A 17429-nucleotide genomic window follows, 5' to 3' on the forward strand; every position below is an offset into this window, starting at 1 on the left:
GATTCTAAATTATTTACTCTCAAGTGAGAGTCGCCAATTCCTCACTTGTAAGAAGACCTAATTTAGGAAGGCCATATAACTTAATTACTTGAGGACTAAATTGGGCCCCTCATCCTGCTGAATTTGGAGAGACAGCCCTCTGAAAATCCCTTTATCAGCCCAAATAAGCTCATGAATAAAGGGACGATTAATTTAGGTTTAATCACCAGAGCCCTTCCGTTGGGGTTTACCTCGTTCTAAAATGGCCAAGAAGGCGTGGGCCTCCGCGGTCAGACTCTGCGTGCGGGGCGCGTGGCCAATCGCGCGGGAGGTTGCCCGCAAGGAGAATCTTAACCGCCCAGAACGGAAGTTTCTGAACCTTCAAACCCACGGGGAAGCAACTCGGCAACGGACCAAGATGGCGGCGCCCAGTGAGGAGCCTGCGTTTGCCGCGGGAGTTGAAAAGAATTGGGGTGCAGTTGTTCGTTCCCCAGAAGGGACTCCCCAAAAAATTCGGCAGCTGATAGATGAGGGAATTGCTCTGGAAGAGGGAGGCGCGGAAGCGTGAGTTCGCTATTCCACCCTGGGTCCGGCGCTGGCAGAGTGGAAAGGGTTTGGGTAACGCAGGCCTAGGGAGATCCCGTGGGTGGGCGACAACCGCGGTGAGGATGGATGGCTTCGTCGCGAGATCTGAAAGAGACTGGGGTTACTATGTTTAGTCGGCTTTAATCTCCTCGGCTTGTACTGGATTCCGCACCAACGGGCGGAATTTTGCCATAAGTCCGTTTTGGCGGGGGAAAGGAAAAAAAAAGACCAGCAGCTATGCCTACCTGACTTCTCTTATTTGGGCTTCTTGACCTTTTTTGAGCCGTAGACACCTTTGAGAGCCTGGTAAAGCTTATGAATAATAAGCTTTACCAGAATAATAATTTTCAATGTATGAAGTAAATTACATAGGATTATAAAGGAAACCCCATTACACTGGAATGAAGTTATCAAGGTAGTAGAAAAAAAGTGATGCAGTAGGAAACCCATTACATTGGAATTTAGTTATCAAGGTAGTAGAGAAAAGTGATGCAGTAACATGCTTCTTTATTAAAAAGTTAAATAATATCTAGTTATAGGTCTATTAGCTACCATAATTTTGAAGTAGCATAAACAATATTTCAAAACATGGACAACATTTTGTCGGTGACAAAATATCTGTAATTTCCATTGGTGACAAATTCACAGGTACTGCTGATGCTACTATGGTTTTATTTATTACTTTCATTCATAATTGAAGGAAGTGCTAAATTTCAATTAGAAGTTAGTAAAATAAATGTCATTTTTTTCCCCATCCAAGTTTACTGGAATCCTTTGAATTTTTTCCAAGAACCACACCTCCCTGAAGCTCTCTGTGACTGTCTGAGAAGGATTCCTACAATAAATTTCTTTTGAGTAATAATAGTTGGTGTTATCCTGGTTTTATTAAAATGACTTTTGTCTTCAGCCATTCCTCCCTCTACCACTCCCCAAGTGCTGTTGAAATGCCTTTGACTGAAAATAAGAGAATTGTTTTTGCGACTTTTTCTCCCTGAATTTTTTTCATGAAATTGCCAGAAGACCTTTACTTTGATCTGAATTTTCAAAGTGGTGCTTTTTGGGGGAGAAGTGGGTATTGAGAGTTAATCCAGGCAGAAATATCAAGATTTTTTTTTCTGCTGTTAAAAGAATTATATTTCTAAGGTGGTCCGAATTGTATAATGCATAGAAGCCTTGAGTCATATTTTGTGTTTACTAAAGTTACGCAAAATATTGTTGTACAGTGAGTAAACTAGAGGAATAGTTTGCCAGTAGAGGATGAGGGGAGCACTGTGGAAGCAGAAGTTGCTTGAAACTTAGGTATGGCCAAACTGTAAAGAGATTTGAATTCCAAACTGAAGAATTTGGATTCTATTTAGTAATTACAGTCGTCCCTTGGGTTCCGATGGGGATTGGTTCCAAGACCCCACTTCAGATACCAAAATCCTCAGATGCTCAAGTCCCTTATATAAAATGGTGTAGTATTTGCATATGACCTGTGCACATCCTCCCGTATACTTTAAATCATCTCTAGATTACTTAAAATACCTAATGCAATGTAAATAGTAACTATACTGAATTGTTTAGGAAATAATGACAAGAAAAAAAAGTCTGTACATGTTCAGTATCGAAACAACCATCTTAGGCCTAACTGCATAGTTCACATCAGCAAAAACATTTTTTTCCCCAAATATTTTCTATCCACAGTTTGGTTGAATCCGCAGATGTGGAACCCATGGACACAGAGGGTCGACTGTATTTTGAAACCATTGAAAATGTAAAGCAGAGGAATAACATGATTAAAATGATTTTTTTTGAAAGGTTAAACTCCAGAGTGGTGTGATTGATAATATGAAGTTCAGGGAAACTGTGCAAAGTGTTTAGGCAAAGTGATGCCATGAAGGGATTACCAACAGTTCTGCCTCTTTATTTTAGGAAGGACACCTCTGCCACATTCCAGTCAGTTAATGGGTCACCCCAAGCAGAGCAACCTCCATTGGAATCTACAAGTAAAGAAGCCTTCTTTAGCAGAGTGGAAACATTTTCTATATCCTTTACTAGTTCATGTGAGTTGCACTTTCTGCCTGTTCGTGGAATTGCTGTCCCCCCCCAGGAATAATACCACTTACTCTGATGTTTTAAATTTAAGAGGTATACTTGGTAAGAAATTTTATAGGAAAATCAGCATCATAAAATGTTATCCCCCTACCCCCCAAAAATGTTATCCCTCAAAGGGATTTTTGAGATGATCAAACCTTTTCCTTTTACAGAAGAAAAACTAAGCCTGAGAGAACAAATAATAACTAACATTTATATGTAATGTGTTTTCACATGTAGTATCACATTTGATCTTCACCTTAAACCTATGAAAATAGGTATTATTTTTTTATACTCATTTTACAGAAGAGGAAACAGTTTCAGGTAGGTTATGTAACTTGCCCAAGGTCAACCTGCTAACAAGTGGCAGAAGCAGGATTAGGTTCTTGGCACCCAAACTTTTTTTTTGAGACTATACTACGCTTCCTGTTTCTTTCTAGATTTTCTTTTGTATGTTAGTTATCTATTATTGTAGAACAAATTACCCTAAAACTTAGTGGCTTAAAACAAGAAGCATGTATCTCACAGTTTCCGTGGATCAGGAATCCAGGTACAGCTAGCCGAGTCCTCTGACTCAGGATTTTTCATAGACTGCAGTCAAGGTGTGGGCTGAGGCTGCATTTATCATGGGGCTCGATTAGGAAAGGATCCACTTCCAAGCTCCTGTGTTTGTTGGCAGGATTCATTTCCTTGTGGCTGTTGGATTGAGTGAGGGCTTCAGTTCTGTACTGGCTGTTGGCTAGAGACCTTCCTATGTTCCTTGCTACATGGGCCTTTCCACTGGGACAGTTCACAGCATGGCAGCTGGCTTTCCTCATAATGAGCAAGCAAGAGAGAACAAGAGAGAAGCTAGACTCTATAGTCTACAGAAGTGACATCCCAGCACTTTGCCATTTTCTATTCACTAGAGATTTTTTTTTAATGTAAAACAATTACAGACTTACAGAAAGATTGCCCAGGTTACAAAGAACTTCCTTCCTGAGTACTTAAAAGTTGCCAAAGTGATAACCTCATTACCCCCAAATATTTCCTGCAAACAAGGACTTTCTCCTACATAAGCACAATGTAACCATCAAAATCAAGGAATCCACATAATAAGTTAATCCCATCTAACCCTCAGACCCCAATTATGTCATCGTTGCCCCAATAATGTTCTTTGTATCACATGGATCCAGTTGAGAATTCTCAGTTTTTCTTTCCATTGCATGATTTTGATGCTTTTGAAAATTACAGGCCAGTTCTTCTGTAGAGTGTAGTTCACACTTCTGTAGAAATGTGTAGTTCACATTTGTCTGGTATTTCCTTATGATTAGATTCAGGTCATGCAGGAGTATCAAAGAAGTTGAGCTGTGTTCTCTTTGCATCCTGTCAGGTGGCACATGATTTTTGACTTTTCCCTTTACTGGCAATGATCACTGATTACTTGATAAAGAGAGTGTCTGTCAGTCTCCTCCATCGTAAAGTAACCCTTTCCTCGTTTGTAATTAAGAAGCGTTTTGGGGTGGCCAGTTAGCTCAGTTGGTTAGTGTGACACTAATAACACCAAGGTTGCTGGTTCAATCCCCGCATGGGCCACTGTGAGCTGCGCCCTCCTTAAAAAAAAAAAAAAGTGTTTTGTGGGGAGGTGCTTTGAAACTGTAAATATCTCATTCCTCATCAAACTTTATATAATTTATTTGTAGCAGCATGGGCTCATGATTTCCTTTTTTATTCAATGAGTTATATTCCATTACTATCATTATATATTTTGATGCTTCATTTGTCCCCTGGACCAATTTCTGATTTGAATACAGTATTTAGAACCATTTCCTTTTGTTCTCTTTTGTTCTTGTTGGATATAAATTGGTCACCACTTCAGATATGATAATCATTTATTTAACTTAAGCTAATTAAGTAATTCCATTTTATTCTCGATAATCCCAGCTCCTTGCACATTTACATCTAAATTCTGTTTTCTAGCCTTCAGTCCTCCTTTTGCTGATACTGGAATGTTTTCAAATTCCCATATTCTTTATAAAAATATAGAACTTGCCTGCTTCTCCTTTCATGTTTTATCCTTTTTTCCTCCTGTGCTCTGTAAAATAAGAGCTCTTTGGGTGAAATATAAAAAGCTGAGTGTTGAATGTTAAAGATCAAGAAATGTTTTAGGACATTATCCCAAGCACATGCTTACAGATGCTCTTGGTGCCCTCAGCCTATTTAAAACACAGACTACACACACACATTAATATGTAACTTTTGGGCAGGGGCCATAATGAAGAATACTATTAATTATACTGATTATTCTTTGGAAGGTAAGAGTGGATGCGGTACAATAGGATAGCCTAATGAGTGGTGGAAAATATGTCTGCTTGTTTGACCTTCACCATGCTTTATTGATTAGGCATTCCACTAGTGTTTTTAAATCCCTAGGATGTCACATTAGGTGGGTGGGAATAGCTTCTATATGCCATCCCACACCAATGATAAAATAAATATTTAAACATGTAAAGTACATAGGGCTTCCTAGAGAAAAGATTCATAACTTTTTCCCTCTGCTTATTACTCAAATGACCTTCATCATTCTGTGAATTATGTGCCTGTGCTTTAAAAAGTTTTAACACATTTTCTTACTGCTCTCCCCCTCAGTTTAATGTGTTTATTCCTATGTGCATAAAGAATGAGTGAAAGCTTTCATTTCTGACTTACTCATTTTAATATACTTGCATTGAATATACTTGTTGTTTTTCTTAACATAAATACTCTTTGAAATGGGCAGGTAAGCCCCCCGAGCTGTCTCCACTTGTCTGTGCAAAATATGGCTGGGTGACAGTTGAATGTGATATGCTCAAGTGCTCCAGCTGCCAAGCTTTTCTCTGTGCCAGTTTACAACCAGCTTTTGATTTTGACAGATGTAAGTATAAAGTACAAATTACATTTCTAACCATATTCAGAGATACACACCACTAGTTTTTCTGAAAAGATCAGTCACGTGTTTGATCAAAGAATGTGTACTGTACATAACAAGGTGAATTTATGATAGTCTTCATCCTAATTATTACCTTTAGTCATCACTTTTTTTTAAAACTAACCTACGTTAGAGTGGACCTGACTTTGTGTATTCTGAGAAACTAAGCAGTATGTTTACTTTATGGTTCCAAAATTGATGCTTAGGCAAAGAGACGCAGGATGTTAGTTGAGTGCTCATGCTTTGGAATGCCCTCCCTGCCTGATAAGATGCATGATACCCTCTGTTATTGATCTTAGGATCTTGATTTACAGCTTGTTTTGTAGAAAATGTTAAGATCATGCAGTTGCTAAAATTTTTACGTATTTTTAAAATTCGCTTAGGTTTATTTTTTTAGTTGTCTCTATACTCTGAAAGGCTCTTGGCCATTGGATTTTGAATCTCTATAGTGTTTTCTAAGGCGTTGTTACCTATGTGGGTTTCAGATAAGGAACGGTGTGCTGAGCTGAAGAAAGCCTTGTGTACTGCCCACGAGAAGTTCTGTTTCTGGCCAGACAGTCCCTCTCCAGGTACTTGTTTCCGAGATTTCCCATTTTCCATCTCTTCTTGGTCACTGCGTTTCTAACATTGTTTATTTTTTTGTGAAAGTCTCATCTTTGAAGTTCTTGTTCTCCCTTTCTATTTGTGCTTTTCAAGAAGAACTAACTGAACATTCATTCACTTCCTATGTTACTGCTTAACTTTATTACATGCATTTGACATGCCAACGGCTTAGCTATGCATACATTGTCCCATGTAATCCTCACTGAGGCCCTGGGAGGTAGACACTGTCAACCCAATTTTTTTTAGGTGAGAACACCGAGAAACAGAAGTCTTAAAACCGGCTAGTGAGGAGCCATACTTAGGGTTTCATCTGATTTCAAACCCTCTGTTTTTCCTACCATAGCAAGCAGCCCTGTGTTCTACCCCAGCTTCCTCTGGTGCACTGACAGCGCTGATGGTGGCAGTCAAACAGCGTTCACAGAACCCCAAGTAAGAGTGATTACAAGTCTACAGTCTAGTACAGTGAAATGACACAACATAACAACAGCACTGAATTAAGGGTATCGTCACAGCCAGACTGCCCTGAAATAGTCAATGGTCTGGACCAGCCAGGTGCAGGCACCTGTCATCCTCCCTGTGTAAGGACCACGGCACGACACGCTCTCTCTTAATTCAGGATTCACTGACGTGTACGCAAAATGCTGTAGAGCAAGGGAGCCCAGAATGTAGTCTTAGTGGGATTTCCTTCTGTTTTGCTTGTCATGTAGACATATTCCTACTGAGTAACCAGCCTTGGCAGCAGGGCCCTCTGGGGGGCTCAGCAAGACCAGGTGTAAAACTCTTTCGACCCATGGTTACAGAGCAACAGAATTAATTCATATATTTGATGCTTGGCCAGAGATGAGTGCCATGTAGGCCTACTTTTTATTTCAGTAGGACAGCTCAGGCTAATTCCAAGGTCACTGATGCCCAGCAATAGTCCGTGAATGACCACTAAGAGGAAACAGTGGATTCAAAGTGACCATCACTAGAGTGCCATCTACTGATAAATGAAGAGGTGATAGGAAAGGGATTATTAAGAAATAACGTTTTTAAAGAGAAGGTGACTGTATAATAGGGATTTCCTGCTGTTGGCCTAGCTATGAGTCCTACGAGGATATAAATTGATCTAGGGCCAGTGTGCTCAGTCCAAGTTTTTCAGGGTCGCCCTATAGCTTTGTTGGTGGTTCCCGTTATACATTCCACTTTCATGATCCCATTCATAACTTCAGCTACCACCTGCTGGCAGACCTCTAACTCCTATCCAGACCTCTCTTTTGAACTTACATTTTGAACTACCTTCTAAACATTTCTACTTAATATCTTGCAGGTACCTGAACTCAACATAAAGAAAACTCCATCGCATACTTAAAACTTGATTCTCTTATATTTTCTCCATGTTGGTAAATAGTACTGACCTCCTCTTCCAATTGTCCTAGCCAGAAACTTGGAAGTCACCTTAGATGCCTTCCCTGTTATCACCACCTGGTCCTATCCATTCTACCTCCTAAGTAGACCTCAAATATGACCCTCCAATTATACCATCCTTTGGTTTGGTTCTTTAATATTCAAGAGACTTGTGTGGAGAAAGGGACACCCACAAGTACTTATACTTTAATGAATGCTTAAATTTATTACATATGTCTAATAAATATAATTTAAAGGTAGTATTTTTCAAACATTTGCCAATAATTACAAACTAAATTAAATTCCTTTCAACATTTTAAATTACAATTACTAATTTACTAGGACTATTTGTTTTGAACATATCAAATACTAAAGTATACAAAATATCACATATATGAATTACAAAACATATATTTAAACTTACATTAAAACATTTTCATGATGGGTTTAATTTCTTCTCTGTTTGCTCTTTTACCTTCTAAGTTTTTACTAGTATTTTCTTAGGATTGTGGCGATCAGGCCAAACCCAAAATTAGGAGGTAATCAGATAGATGTTGGCACCTGGTTTCTTCTCCCAAGTTATGTCAAACCTGAGCCTCTGGTCATCAGAACATGTTTCCTTCTTATTGCTAAACCCCACTTAGTTTTTTAAAGTCCATACCTTTCCCATTGATTTTAGTTTTTTATAACCTGAGTTTTCTAGTAAAGTGATGCATCTTTTTAAATTGATGACATGTGTTTTGACATATTTGATTACGTGCAACAACTTTAAATAATTTAATAATATTTAATAATAGTAGAGGCCAAAATCTGGTTGCTAATGATACAATAAGTGATGGACAAAAGTGTTACTGTTACTGCTTTTGGGCCCCTTTTAATAACAAAAGTAGGAGGAAAAAAATTTTGAAACAGCCTTACTGATACCTAAGTATTTACGTATACAATTAGATAAGTTTTAACATATTTGTACACTCACAAAACCATCACTGCTAGATTTCTATTTAACATCATCAGTTTACATTCATTTTCCCAATTTAATCTTGTATATTATTCTACCCTATTTTTCTTACGAGGTTTCATTGATCATTAAGAGTTTCATAACATTCATACACCTAATCTCCATCCTTATGCCTGGCATGTTACAAAGATTATTACTTTAAATCACTTTAATGTCTGCCAAGCTTATTTCTTAGCATCCAGACTGACCCCTCACAGTCTCTATTCCAAAGAAATGCATGTCATCTATATCACTTTCTCCTTTAAAAAAAATCGTTTCAGTAGTTTCTCATCACATATAGTTATTAAAGTCATGATCGTCTTACCATGTCTAGGCTTTAACTTTTATCTCCTGCTACTCTCCCCACAGGCATACTGTGTTCCAGCCCTGTTACACTATATAGAATTCCCCAAAAGTGCCATCTTTTGGGCCTTTGCTTTAACACACTTTTGTTGGCCTTTCACATGTAGCTTAGACCTGACTGCATCTGAGAAATCTTTCCTGAGACTCAACTTGTTAAACAAAATCACAAAAGTATCATCATAGTCTCATCAAATATCTTATCAATTTCACGTATTCCCCTGTTGATGTATACATGTGTTGTGTTTTTTTCCATTTGCACCAATATAATTTTCCAGTTTACTTTCTCCACAGATCGATTTGGGATGTTACCATTGGATGAGCCTGCTGTTCTTGTTAGTGAATTCCTAGACCGTTTTCAAAGCCTTTGTCACTTGGACCTGCAGCTTCCTTCCCTGAGGCCAGATGACTTGAAAACTATGGTGAGTTTTTCTTGGCTAGCCTCCAGTGGCCTCCAGTTGTCACCAGCTTTTACATGAAGCATTTCTTTCAAATGACAAGAGGATACATATTGCTATGAAGAGAACTGCTTCTTTGTCTCTCAACTGACCTTTTTCAGTTTCCACCAGAAAGGCGACTATTGAGGGTTCCATTTAAACTTCTGAAAGAAATGCTTCTTTAAATGGCATAAATTCAGTTTTATCTTGATTTGTTACTTAAACTTTCACAGGAGATGCTGAAATGTCACTTCATATGGTTTAGTGCATTCCATTTCTCAAAGAAAGTGCTAGAGGAGAAGTTATAAACTCCCTTCTCTCTTGTGAATAGGAATTTTGAAATGTTTTGGCCCGTCTGACTTTGAGTGTTTACTGTCCCATTTCATCACCCAATGGGTACTTTGTGAAGACAAACTTTACTGTAGGAAATAGAGATATTATTTTGCTTCTTCAAGTTGAGAGGCAGTTACGGATTTTAGCACCAAACTGTTAATCTCTCATGCCTACCGTGTTTCCCCGAAAATAAGACCTAGCCGGACCATCAGCTCTAATGAGTCTTTTGGAGCAAAAATTAATATAAGGAGGCGGCCAGATAGCTCAGTTGGTTAGAGCGCAGTACTCTTAACAACAAGGTTGCCGGTTTGATCCCCACATGGGCCACTTTGAGCCATGCCCTCCACAATTAGATTGAAACAACTACTTGACTTGGAACTGATGGGTCCTGGAAAAACACACCTAAATAAATAAAAGTTTATTAAAAAAAAAAAAAATTAATGTAAGACCCGGTCTTATTTTATTATAATATAAGACCGGGTATAATATAATATAATATAATATAATATAATATAATATAATATAATTAATATAATTAATATAATATAATATAATATAATATAATATAATATAATATAATAATATACCAGGTCTTACGTAATATAATATAATATAAAACCGGGTATAATATAAAAGACCAGGTCTTACATAATATAATATAAAACCAGATCTAATATAATATAATACCCGGTCTTATATTAGTTTTTGCTCCAAAAGACGCATTGGAGCTGACGGTCCAGCTAGGTCTTATTTTTGGGGAAACACGGTATTATAAATTTCACCCTGTCCCTAACCAGGGTGAAAGGCAATTTTTTTTTCACCCTGTCATAGTTCTTTATTATTCTTAGAACAAAAATAAAGACTGTGGCAAGCTCTATTGTTCTGTTAAAAAGTAAATTCAGTGTCCGGCCAACCTATAAGTAGTAACCTATTTTCATTAGTTGGGTTTGAAGTTTACAGGTTTCAGAGAAAATCTGCTATTGGTAAATTGAAAACAAGTGAGTTAGAAAAGATTTGATAATTCCAGGAAAACTGCTAGCATTCTCGGTCAGCAGGTCCAGGGCAATTCAGCAAGCATCTGTGTGATATCTTAGCCCAATCCTAAAAGGAAGTGTTCTCTGATCAAGAAAACTTTCTTCATGTTATTGTCAGAGAATGGGTTCTTGGTTAGGCAGCCGGAAAGAATTCAAAGACATACTGAATAAGCCGAGCAAGCTTATTGAAAGAACAAGGATAGGACAGTGCACTCCCAGGGAGGTGGGAGTGGGCAGGCTGGGAGAATAGCCACTGCTCCCCAGAGGACTGGGGCTTGGGAATTTTTTATTTTCGAAATGAGCATGGGAAATATTCAAGAATTAGGGGTGGTGTTTTCACAGGTGGGTCTTTGCTGACCACTCCTTCTGTCAGGAAGAGGGATTCTTTTTGTCCTTATTTGGTCCTTGTTGCAACTGTCATGGCCACACAGGATGGAGATTTTTCCCTCCCAATAATGATAATAATATTATAATCCATTATAATTAGCTCAAGTTCACTTTGAGAGACAAGATGGCTTCCTGGGTCTGCTATCAGCCACCTAAGTCAAAATCAAGTTCTCGTCGGTCTGGTAGCTGCACCTTTTCATAAGAATGATCTCATCTCCTACCTCCTTTGTTTTCCCTTACTTCTTCCTTCCCCGCTCTTTCCCCGCGGCCTACGGTAACAATGTTTGTCATTTCTGTCATGATTTTTGCCTTTTATCATGTGGGCACATCGTTGTGTATAACTTTTCTTTTCATGGTGGTTGAAACTTGAAGCCTTTTACCTTGGTTCCTTTGCAGTGCTTGACGGAAGACAAGATCAGTCTTCTCCTGCATCTGCTTGAAGATGAACTTGATCACCGAACCAACGAGAGAAAAACTGCTACCAAATTAGGCTCAGACATCCAAGTTCACGTCACGGCCTGTATTCTCTCTGTGTGTGGCTGGGCGTGTAGGTTAGTCAGCGAATTTGCCTGGGGACACGAACTGTGACAACCTTATACACCCATGTCCGTTAGTCACTAACAGTATTTGGAGATCACATGGTGTTTTCTGTGAGAGAAACCCACAACGAGAAACTGAAGGCGGTGGGGAGGACAGTTAGAATCAGTAACATAGCCAGAATTAGAACTCAGGAATTCCTGAACACACTTGAACTTTGTTTCTGTTACTGTCACTTCCCAGCTGGGAATTTGTGTTCCTATAAACAGTAAAGCTCCTTTCTGTTTTCAGAAAGGAAGAAAAATCAGTTCAATTGATTAAAAATTACCAAAGGAAACACCAGCTGGAGTCTTCCAGGCCCCCATGTTGGTGTTTCCGTTCCAGCTGCTCAATTTGGCATAGACTTTCAGATACAAGACTGTCAGAACTAATCTTTAATACGTTTTCTTTGGTAGATTAAGAACTATTTTTCATTTAAAAGGAAAAGACTTTAAGACGGATGGGGAAATTTATAAAGCATAAACTGGAAAATGGTCTTGCCATAGAAGAGCATACTGCGACCCCTACATATGTCTATAGAAAATAAGACAGTTTTGAAAGATGATAAAGTTGTGGTTCTGAGATCAAACGACAGGCCCTTGAGAGGACGTGCTTCCCAGTCACTGGACTGTTCCAGAGATGTGTTTGTTGAGATAAAGCATACTTACAAATCATTACACTTAGTCCGTTGGAAATGTTACTCTTTGAGAAAATGTCATTCCTTTTCTGTTCCTACCTAGTTCTGCCTTGGAACCCATGCAGCTCTCCCTGATAACATGTTCACAGTGTATGAGGAAGGTGGGGCTCTGGGGCTTCCAGCAAATTGAGTCGTCCATCACCGACCTGGATGCGTCCTTTGGCCTGAGCAGCTCCCCCACCCCAGGCCCTGAGGGGCGGCCAGAGCGCTTCCTTTTGGTGCCTGAGTCTCCTCGGAGGATGATGACTCGGAGCCAGGATGCTACGTTTTCCCCAGGCTCGGAGCAGGTATCGACTTCATTGGCTTGTTTGGAGTGGACTTTTAAAAACCGGCATTCTTGCCAAAAATGTTGTTGATAGAAAAGTTGGAACTTAACTTAGATGGGTAGGCTTCACTTTTAACCACATTGACGAGAATATCACATAGTGGTTTTATTCACCAGTTACAATGGAAAAGCTAAATTTGTTATTTTGTATAGAAATCTAATATTCTTTGAAGAGTTTAGTTACATAGGCAATTCAGAAACTAAATGCTTAGAGTTTAAACTATCAAATGCTAACTTTGACGTGCTCCTAGAAATACTTCTGATCACAGCCGTTAATAAAATTGGTGTACTCCTATTATCTCCCATTTCCTTCAGGCTGAAAAGAGCCCAGGTCCCATCTTCTCCCGGACTCGGAGCTGGGACTCTTCCAGTCCCGTTGACCGCCCTGAGCCAGAGGCTGCTAGCCCCACCACCAGAACCCGCCCGGTGACCCGAAGCATGGGAACAGGCGACACCTCCAGCCTGGAAGTGCCATCTAGTCCTGTCCGGAGAGCCAAACGAGCTCGCCTCTGCTCCTCCAGCAGCTCAGTGAGTTCACCTGCACGTGTGCAAGTCACTGAGCATAAGCAGCCCGACACGCTCTCGCCACCCAGCCTGGAGAAGCCCGCCCCTGATCCCGTGGCTATAAGTAGACCACGTGTATAAATTTAAAGATGGGACAGTTGAGTGACCAAAGGGGAAAAAATGTAAGGGTTTTGTCATCTGTTTCTTTGGGATGGATTCTGGAGTGGTCATGAGTATGTCAGGCACATGGGACAGCAATGAGATAGGGGACAGACCTGATAAGATAAGGTTGGTTTGACATAAAGGGAGAGAATTTAAAAAGTGAGAGGGTAATATGTAGGCAACGTTGAAAAGAGAACGTAAAAGTAGAAACTTGAAATGTGGGTGTCGTGAGAGTCTGGACCTTACAACTAATAGCCTCTCTGAATTTATACAGCTTCTGCCCTGCGTTAACACCATTTCTCTTCCTCCTCCCTCAGGACACATCTTCCCGAAGCTTCTTCGATCCCACATCTCAGCACAGAGACTGGTGCCCCTGGGTGAACATCACAGTTGGCAAGGAAACCAGGGAGAATGGTGGCACCGAGGTAGACGCCGGCACCCCGGCAGACCCGGGCTGGAAGGTGCTGCTGAACGTCCTCTTGGCCCACAAGCAGTCCAACCAGCCGGCCGCAACTGACTCCACGGTGAGACAAGCCCCTGTGTGGTCGTGTGCAGCACTTGCTCATGGGACGAGGAGCAGAGCCCCGTCCTATAATTAGCACCCTGCTCGCCCTCAGCCTTGTAAATCACGTTAGACTTAGTCTGCTTCCATCCTGGACGCAGGCATGGAACTGGCTCGGTCCTTCTGCAGTTCAGCACAGGGCCTTCCATCACATTCTGATTAGTTATTTGTCTTCCCAACCAAAATGAATCAAAGGAGAAAAGGAGTAGAGAAATAGGAATCGATGAAGAGGCAGCTGCTCCCCTCATGTTGCACACAGCTGCTTTTTTCCATCAGTTGCTGTCACTTGCATTTGGAGCCTGGCCAGTGATTTTAGCTGTCTGTGCTCTGACACCAGGATTACGATTTCATTCCTCACGGTGGACAGGGTGCTTTGCTCTGTGACACAGCCCCAGACTTGTGCACTGAACCTCAGCTAGCCGTCGCAGTAATGACTGCTGCTGGTTTCAAATGTGCCAATCCATTATGACAGCTGAGGAAACAAGTCAAGTGCTTGCGCTGTGAAGGTGGGCTTTAAGGAATCGTGAAAACTGGGTCTCTTTCCTTTGCCGGCTCATTCCCTAAGTTGCCTTCTCGCCTGCCCGGTATAAATACAATAATTTCTGACCTCTTTTCCCTCCAAGGACAAAGTAAAATAATACTCGACAGCAGATGTTTACCAGAAGCGTTCCCAGATTCATATTTTGTAGGGTCACAAGATTTCACTGGAAGGAACTAATGATACCAAAAGCCCAAGAACATACACGCATACCCTTAGTAAATATACAGATGAAGGTTTTTCAGGATTTTTGCAGGAAAAAAAATCTGCAGTTTTCCAATTTAAAAACTTGAAAATATACAAAGCTATCTGAAGACAAATGTGTGACCCACTTCTCAAATTGGAGAGATTAGATCTATCTTTGCACATAAATTCTCTCTGCCTAGAGCCTCATGAAATAGGGTACTAGCAGTTTTCACCAACTCCCCTCTGTGATTATCATTACTAACAAGAAACCTCGTAGGACTTTTTTTTTTTTTTTTGTAGTGGGAGAATTTGGCCTCCTAATTGGCCCTAGGTTCCAGGATTTTTAAAATCCTTTTTGGTAGCTTATCTTTTAACCTTCCCACATCTGCTGTGATTGGGACATCCAAAGCTTAATGAGGCTGTGGTAAAGGATCTTGACATTAAAAAAAAAGTTGATACTATTTTTCAACTGAAGTCTGTTTCAGCTTTACTAACTAAATTCACTTTAGTCACTTTGTTAACTAAAATGTCACTTTATTAACTAAATTCCCCTCCGTCACTAGTAAGAGCTCGAACTTTTCCCCCCGGGACTTTATTTTGTGGAGACACTCATCCACAAAGAGGATAAGAAAACAGGGAAAACGTCATCTTAGGTCAGAAAGCAGAGATAACTATGGAGTGTCTTGCTGAATACTGTTTGTGCTCTCACTGAGATCCTGTGCTCTGTCAGGACTCGCAGAGGCAGAGAGAACCAAGTGTTCTGATTTACTGAGAACTTTTATCTTTGAGTGAATTGCTCCGTCTCCCTGTAACACCATTTCTCAGTCTCAGATCACTTCATAGGCGTGATCAAGTAGCAGTGAGATTCTTCCTATTATTAGCTCTGCTGGCTAAAACATGAGGCTGAGAAGGCCAAAGTCATAGTTTAAACTCTTAAGGGTCATTTAACTTTGCTCTCTTCCTTGACCTTGGATTGTACTGTTAACCCCAGCGAGGCATCTCGTAAGTGTGGGGCCTTGTTCACATAAGTAGTGAACCAGCACCAATTCAGCCTCCCAGATGAGAAGCCAGGGTAAAATGTGTGTGCACGGTGGTGTGGCAGAAGTGTCATTCTCACATACAAAGATTAGGACAAATGCAGTATATGAGATGTATTTTAGAGGCTCAGTTTGTTAGCAGGCATCTAACAGTAGAACACAAGCCTCTTAATTGTTAGTCCGGCTTTAGGTGTTATATTATGTATAGCACTATATAACATGACCTTTTTCACTCAATCCTAGACATATCTAGGTCATTGTGGGAGAAATTCACAAGCCAAGCCTTAGAGCTGCTGTATATCCTTTGTCTCCATAAAAGAATTTCCTGTCTAATAATGAGCTTTTCTGCCTATAGAGTCTGTCTGAGAAATCAAGGAAGGTATTCCGAATATTCCGGCAGTGGGAATCTTTATGTTCATCCTGAAGAGATTCCAGCCCTTCCTGCAGCGAAGGAGAATGAGCGACTTTGGAAAAAAATGTCTGAATTCCCTTTTGATCAGCTGATGCTAAGTTTATCTCCATTCAGGTTTAATCATAAGCAGTCCCTGCCCTTTCAAAGGCAATGAGTGTCACCATGTGCTGCTGAGAGGAAACCCGTTTCCGCAGGGCTGCGGACAGCATGAGGCACAGCAAGCCTGGTTCTGTTAAAGGGGTGTGAGGTTACGAGGATGAAACTAGCCGGGGGACAGAGGACATGAGCACTTGCAGTGTCTTTAGTGTGGAGCAGTGTTCTAAGGACTCATATCCCAGGAAGATGACAGCATGTATTAATAAAATGTTTGTTAAAATTCATACTGCTGGAGCACTGTTTTCCTTCTTGCCTTCTGGGCTGATAGAAAGGAAGCAGAGACTGAGAAAACTTCAGTGGAGCAATAAACAAAGTCAAAATTTTAGTTTTTCAGGTTGGCTGCAAAGCCTAAAATTCATTCGTGATTCTAGTCGAACAGTATTCCTAAACCAGAGCCAAGACGAATTTGTTATGTCACTAGGTGGTCTCCTGATGTGTTATAGAATGACAAATCATTTTCTCCCTTCACTTTGATAACAGAAGATGAGACCCAGGGGAAGGAGGCCCTTCAGAAGGGACCCCTCTCCATGTGCCTTCTCGTGCACGGCTTCCCTGAGTGGGGCTCCCCAGGGTTTTCACTGCTGGTGGGGAACATCAGTCTCCATGGTGAAGATTGACCTGCCCCCTCTAAATAAGACTGCCCGCTGGTAAAATGACCAGGAAGGCTAGAAAGCAGTTACTCTCTGAAATGTCACATTTGCTAACTATGGTTGGTTTTATAACTCAATCCATTTATGCTGAAGAAAATAATAGACATCGTAATATTCCACTCATGCTAAACTTTAGTTTATAATCTCTAAAAAATAGAATTCTTTTCCTAACATACTACACTCAACAAAAATGATTAATTCTTTCATATCGTCTAATACCCAGTCCACAGTCAAAATTCCTAATTGTTCCCAAAATGGTCTTTACATTTGATTGATCCAAACCAGGATCCAGTTCAAGATCACGGGTTGCATAAATCTGTTTAGTCTAAAGGACAGTCACTTTTTTTCATGCATATCAGATTTTATATTTGTCATTTCCAATCCTGGTTTTTAAAAGGGTAAGTAGTGTTGCTATCTCCTAGGTCAAGTCTCTGTCAGTGGATGAGGCCAGCAGAGGCTGCCTCGGGGTGATTTTTCTGGAGCTGCTCTTCTGCCTATGC

At 40.3% G+C, this 17429-nt stretch overlaps 1 protein-coding gene across 1 annotated transcript; it reads left to right on the plus strand.

Moving 5' to 3' along the window:
• Positions 1-352: 352 nt before the first annotated feature.
• ZC3HC1 (zinc finger C3HC-type containing 1) lies at positions 353-16502 on the plus strand. The gene is made up of 10 exons (XM_033099297.1): positions 353-543; positions 2479-2590; positions 5383-5533; positions 6073-6156; positions 9228-9355; positions 11521-11675; positions 12441-12684; positions 13038-13250; positions 13706-13912; positions 16067-16502. The coding sequence occupies exons 1-10, from the start codon at positions 398-400 to the stop codon at positions 16133-16135; spliced, it is 1509 nt and encodes a 502-aa protein (XP_032955188.1). The 5' UTR covers positions 353-397; the 3' UTR covers positions 16136-16502.
• The last annotated feature ends 927 nt before the right edge of the window (positions 16503-17429 follow it).

This window comes from Rhinolophus ferrumequinum, chromosome 26 (genome assembly GCF_004115265.2).
Source record: "Rhinolophus ferrumequinum isolate MPI-CBG mRhiFer1 chromosome 26, mRhiFer1_v1.p, whole genome shotgun sequence".
NCBI lineage: Eukaryota > Metazoa > Chordata > Mammalia > Chiroptera > Rhinolophidae > Rhinolophus > Rhinolophus ferrumequinum.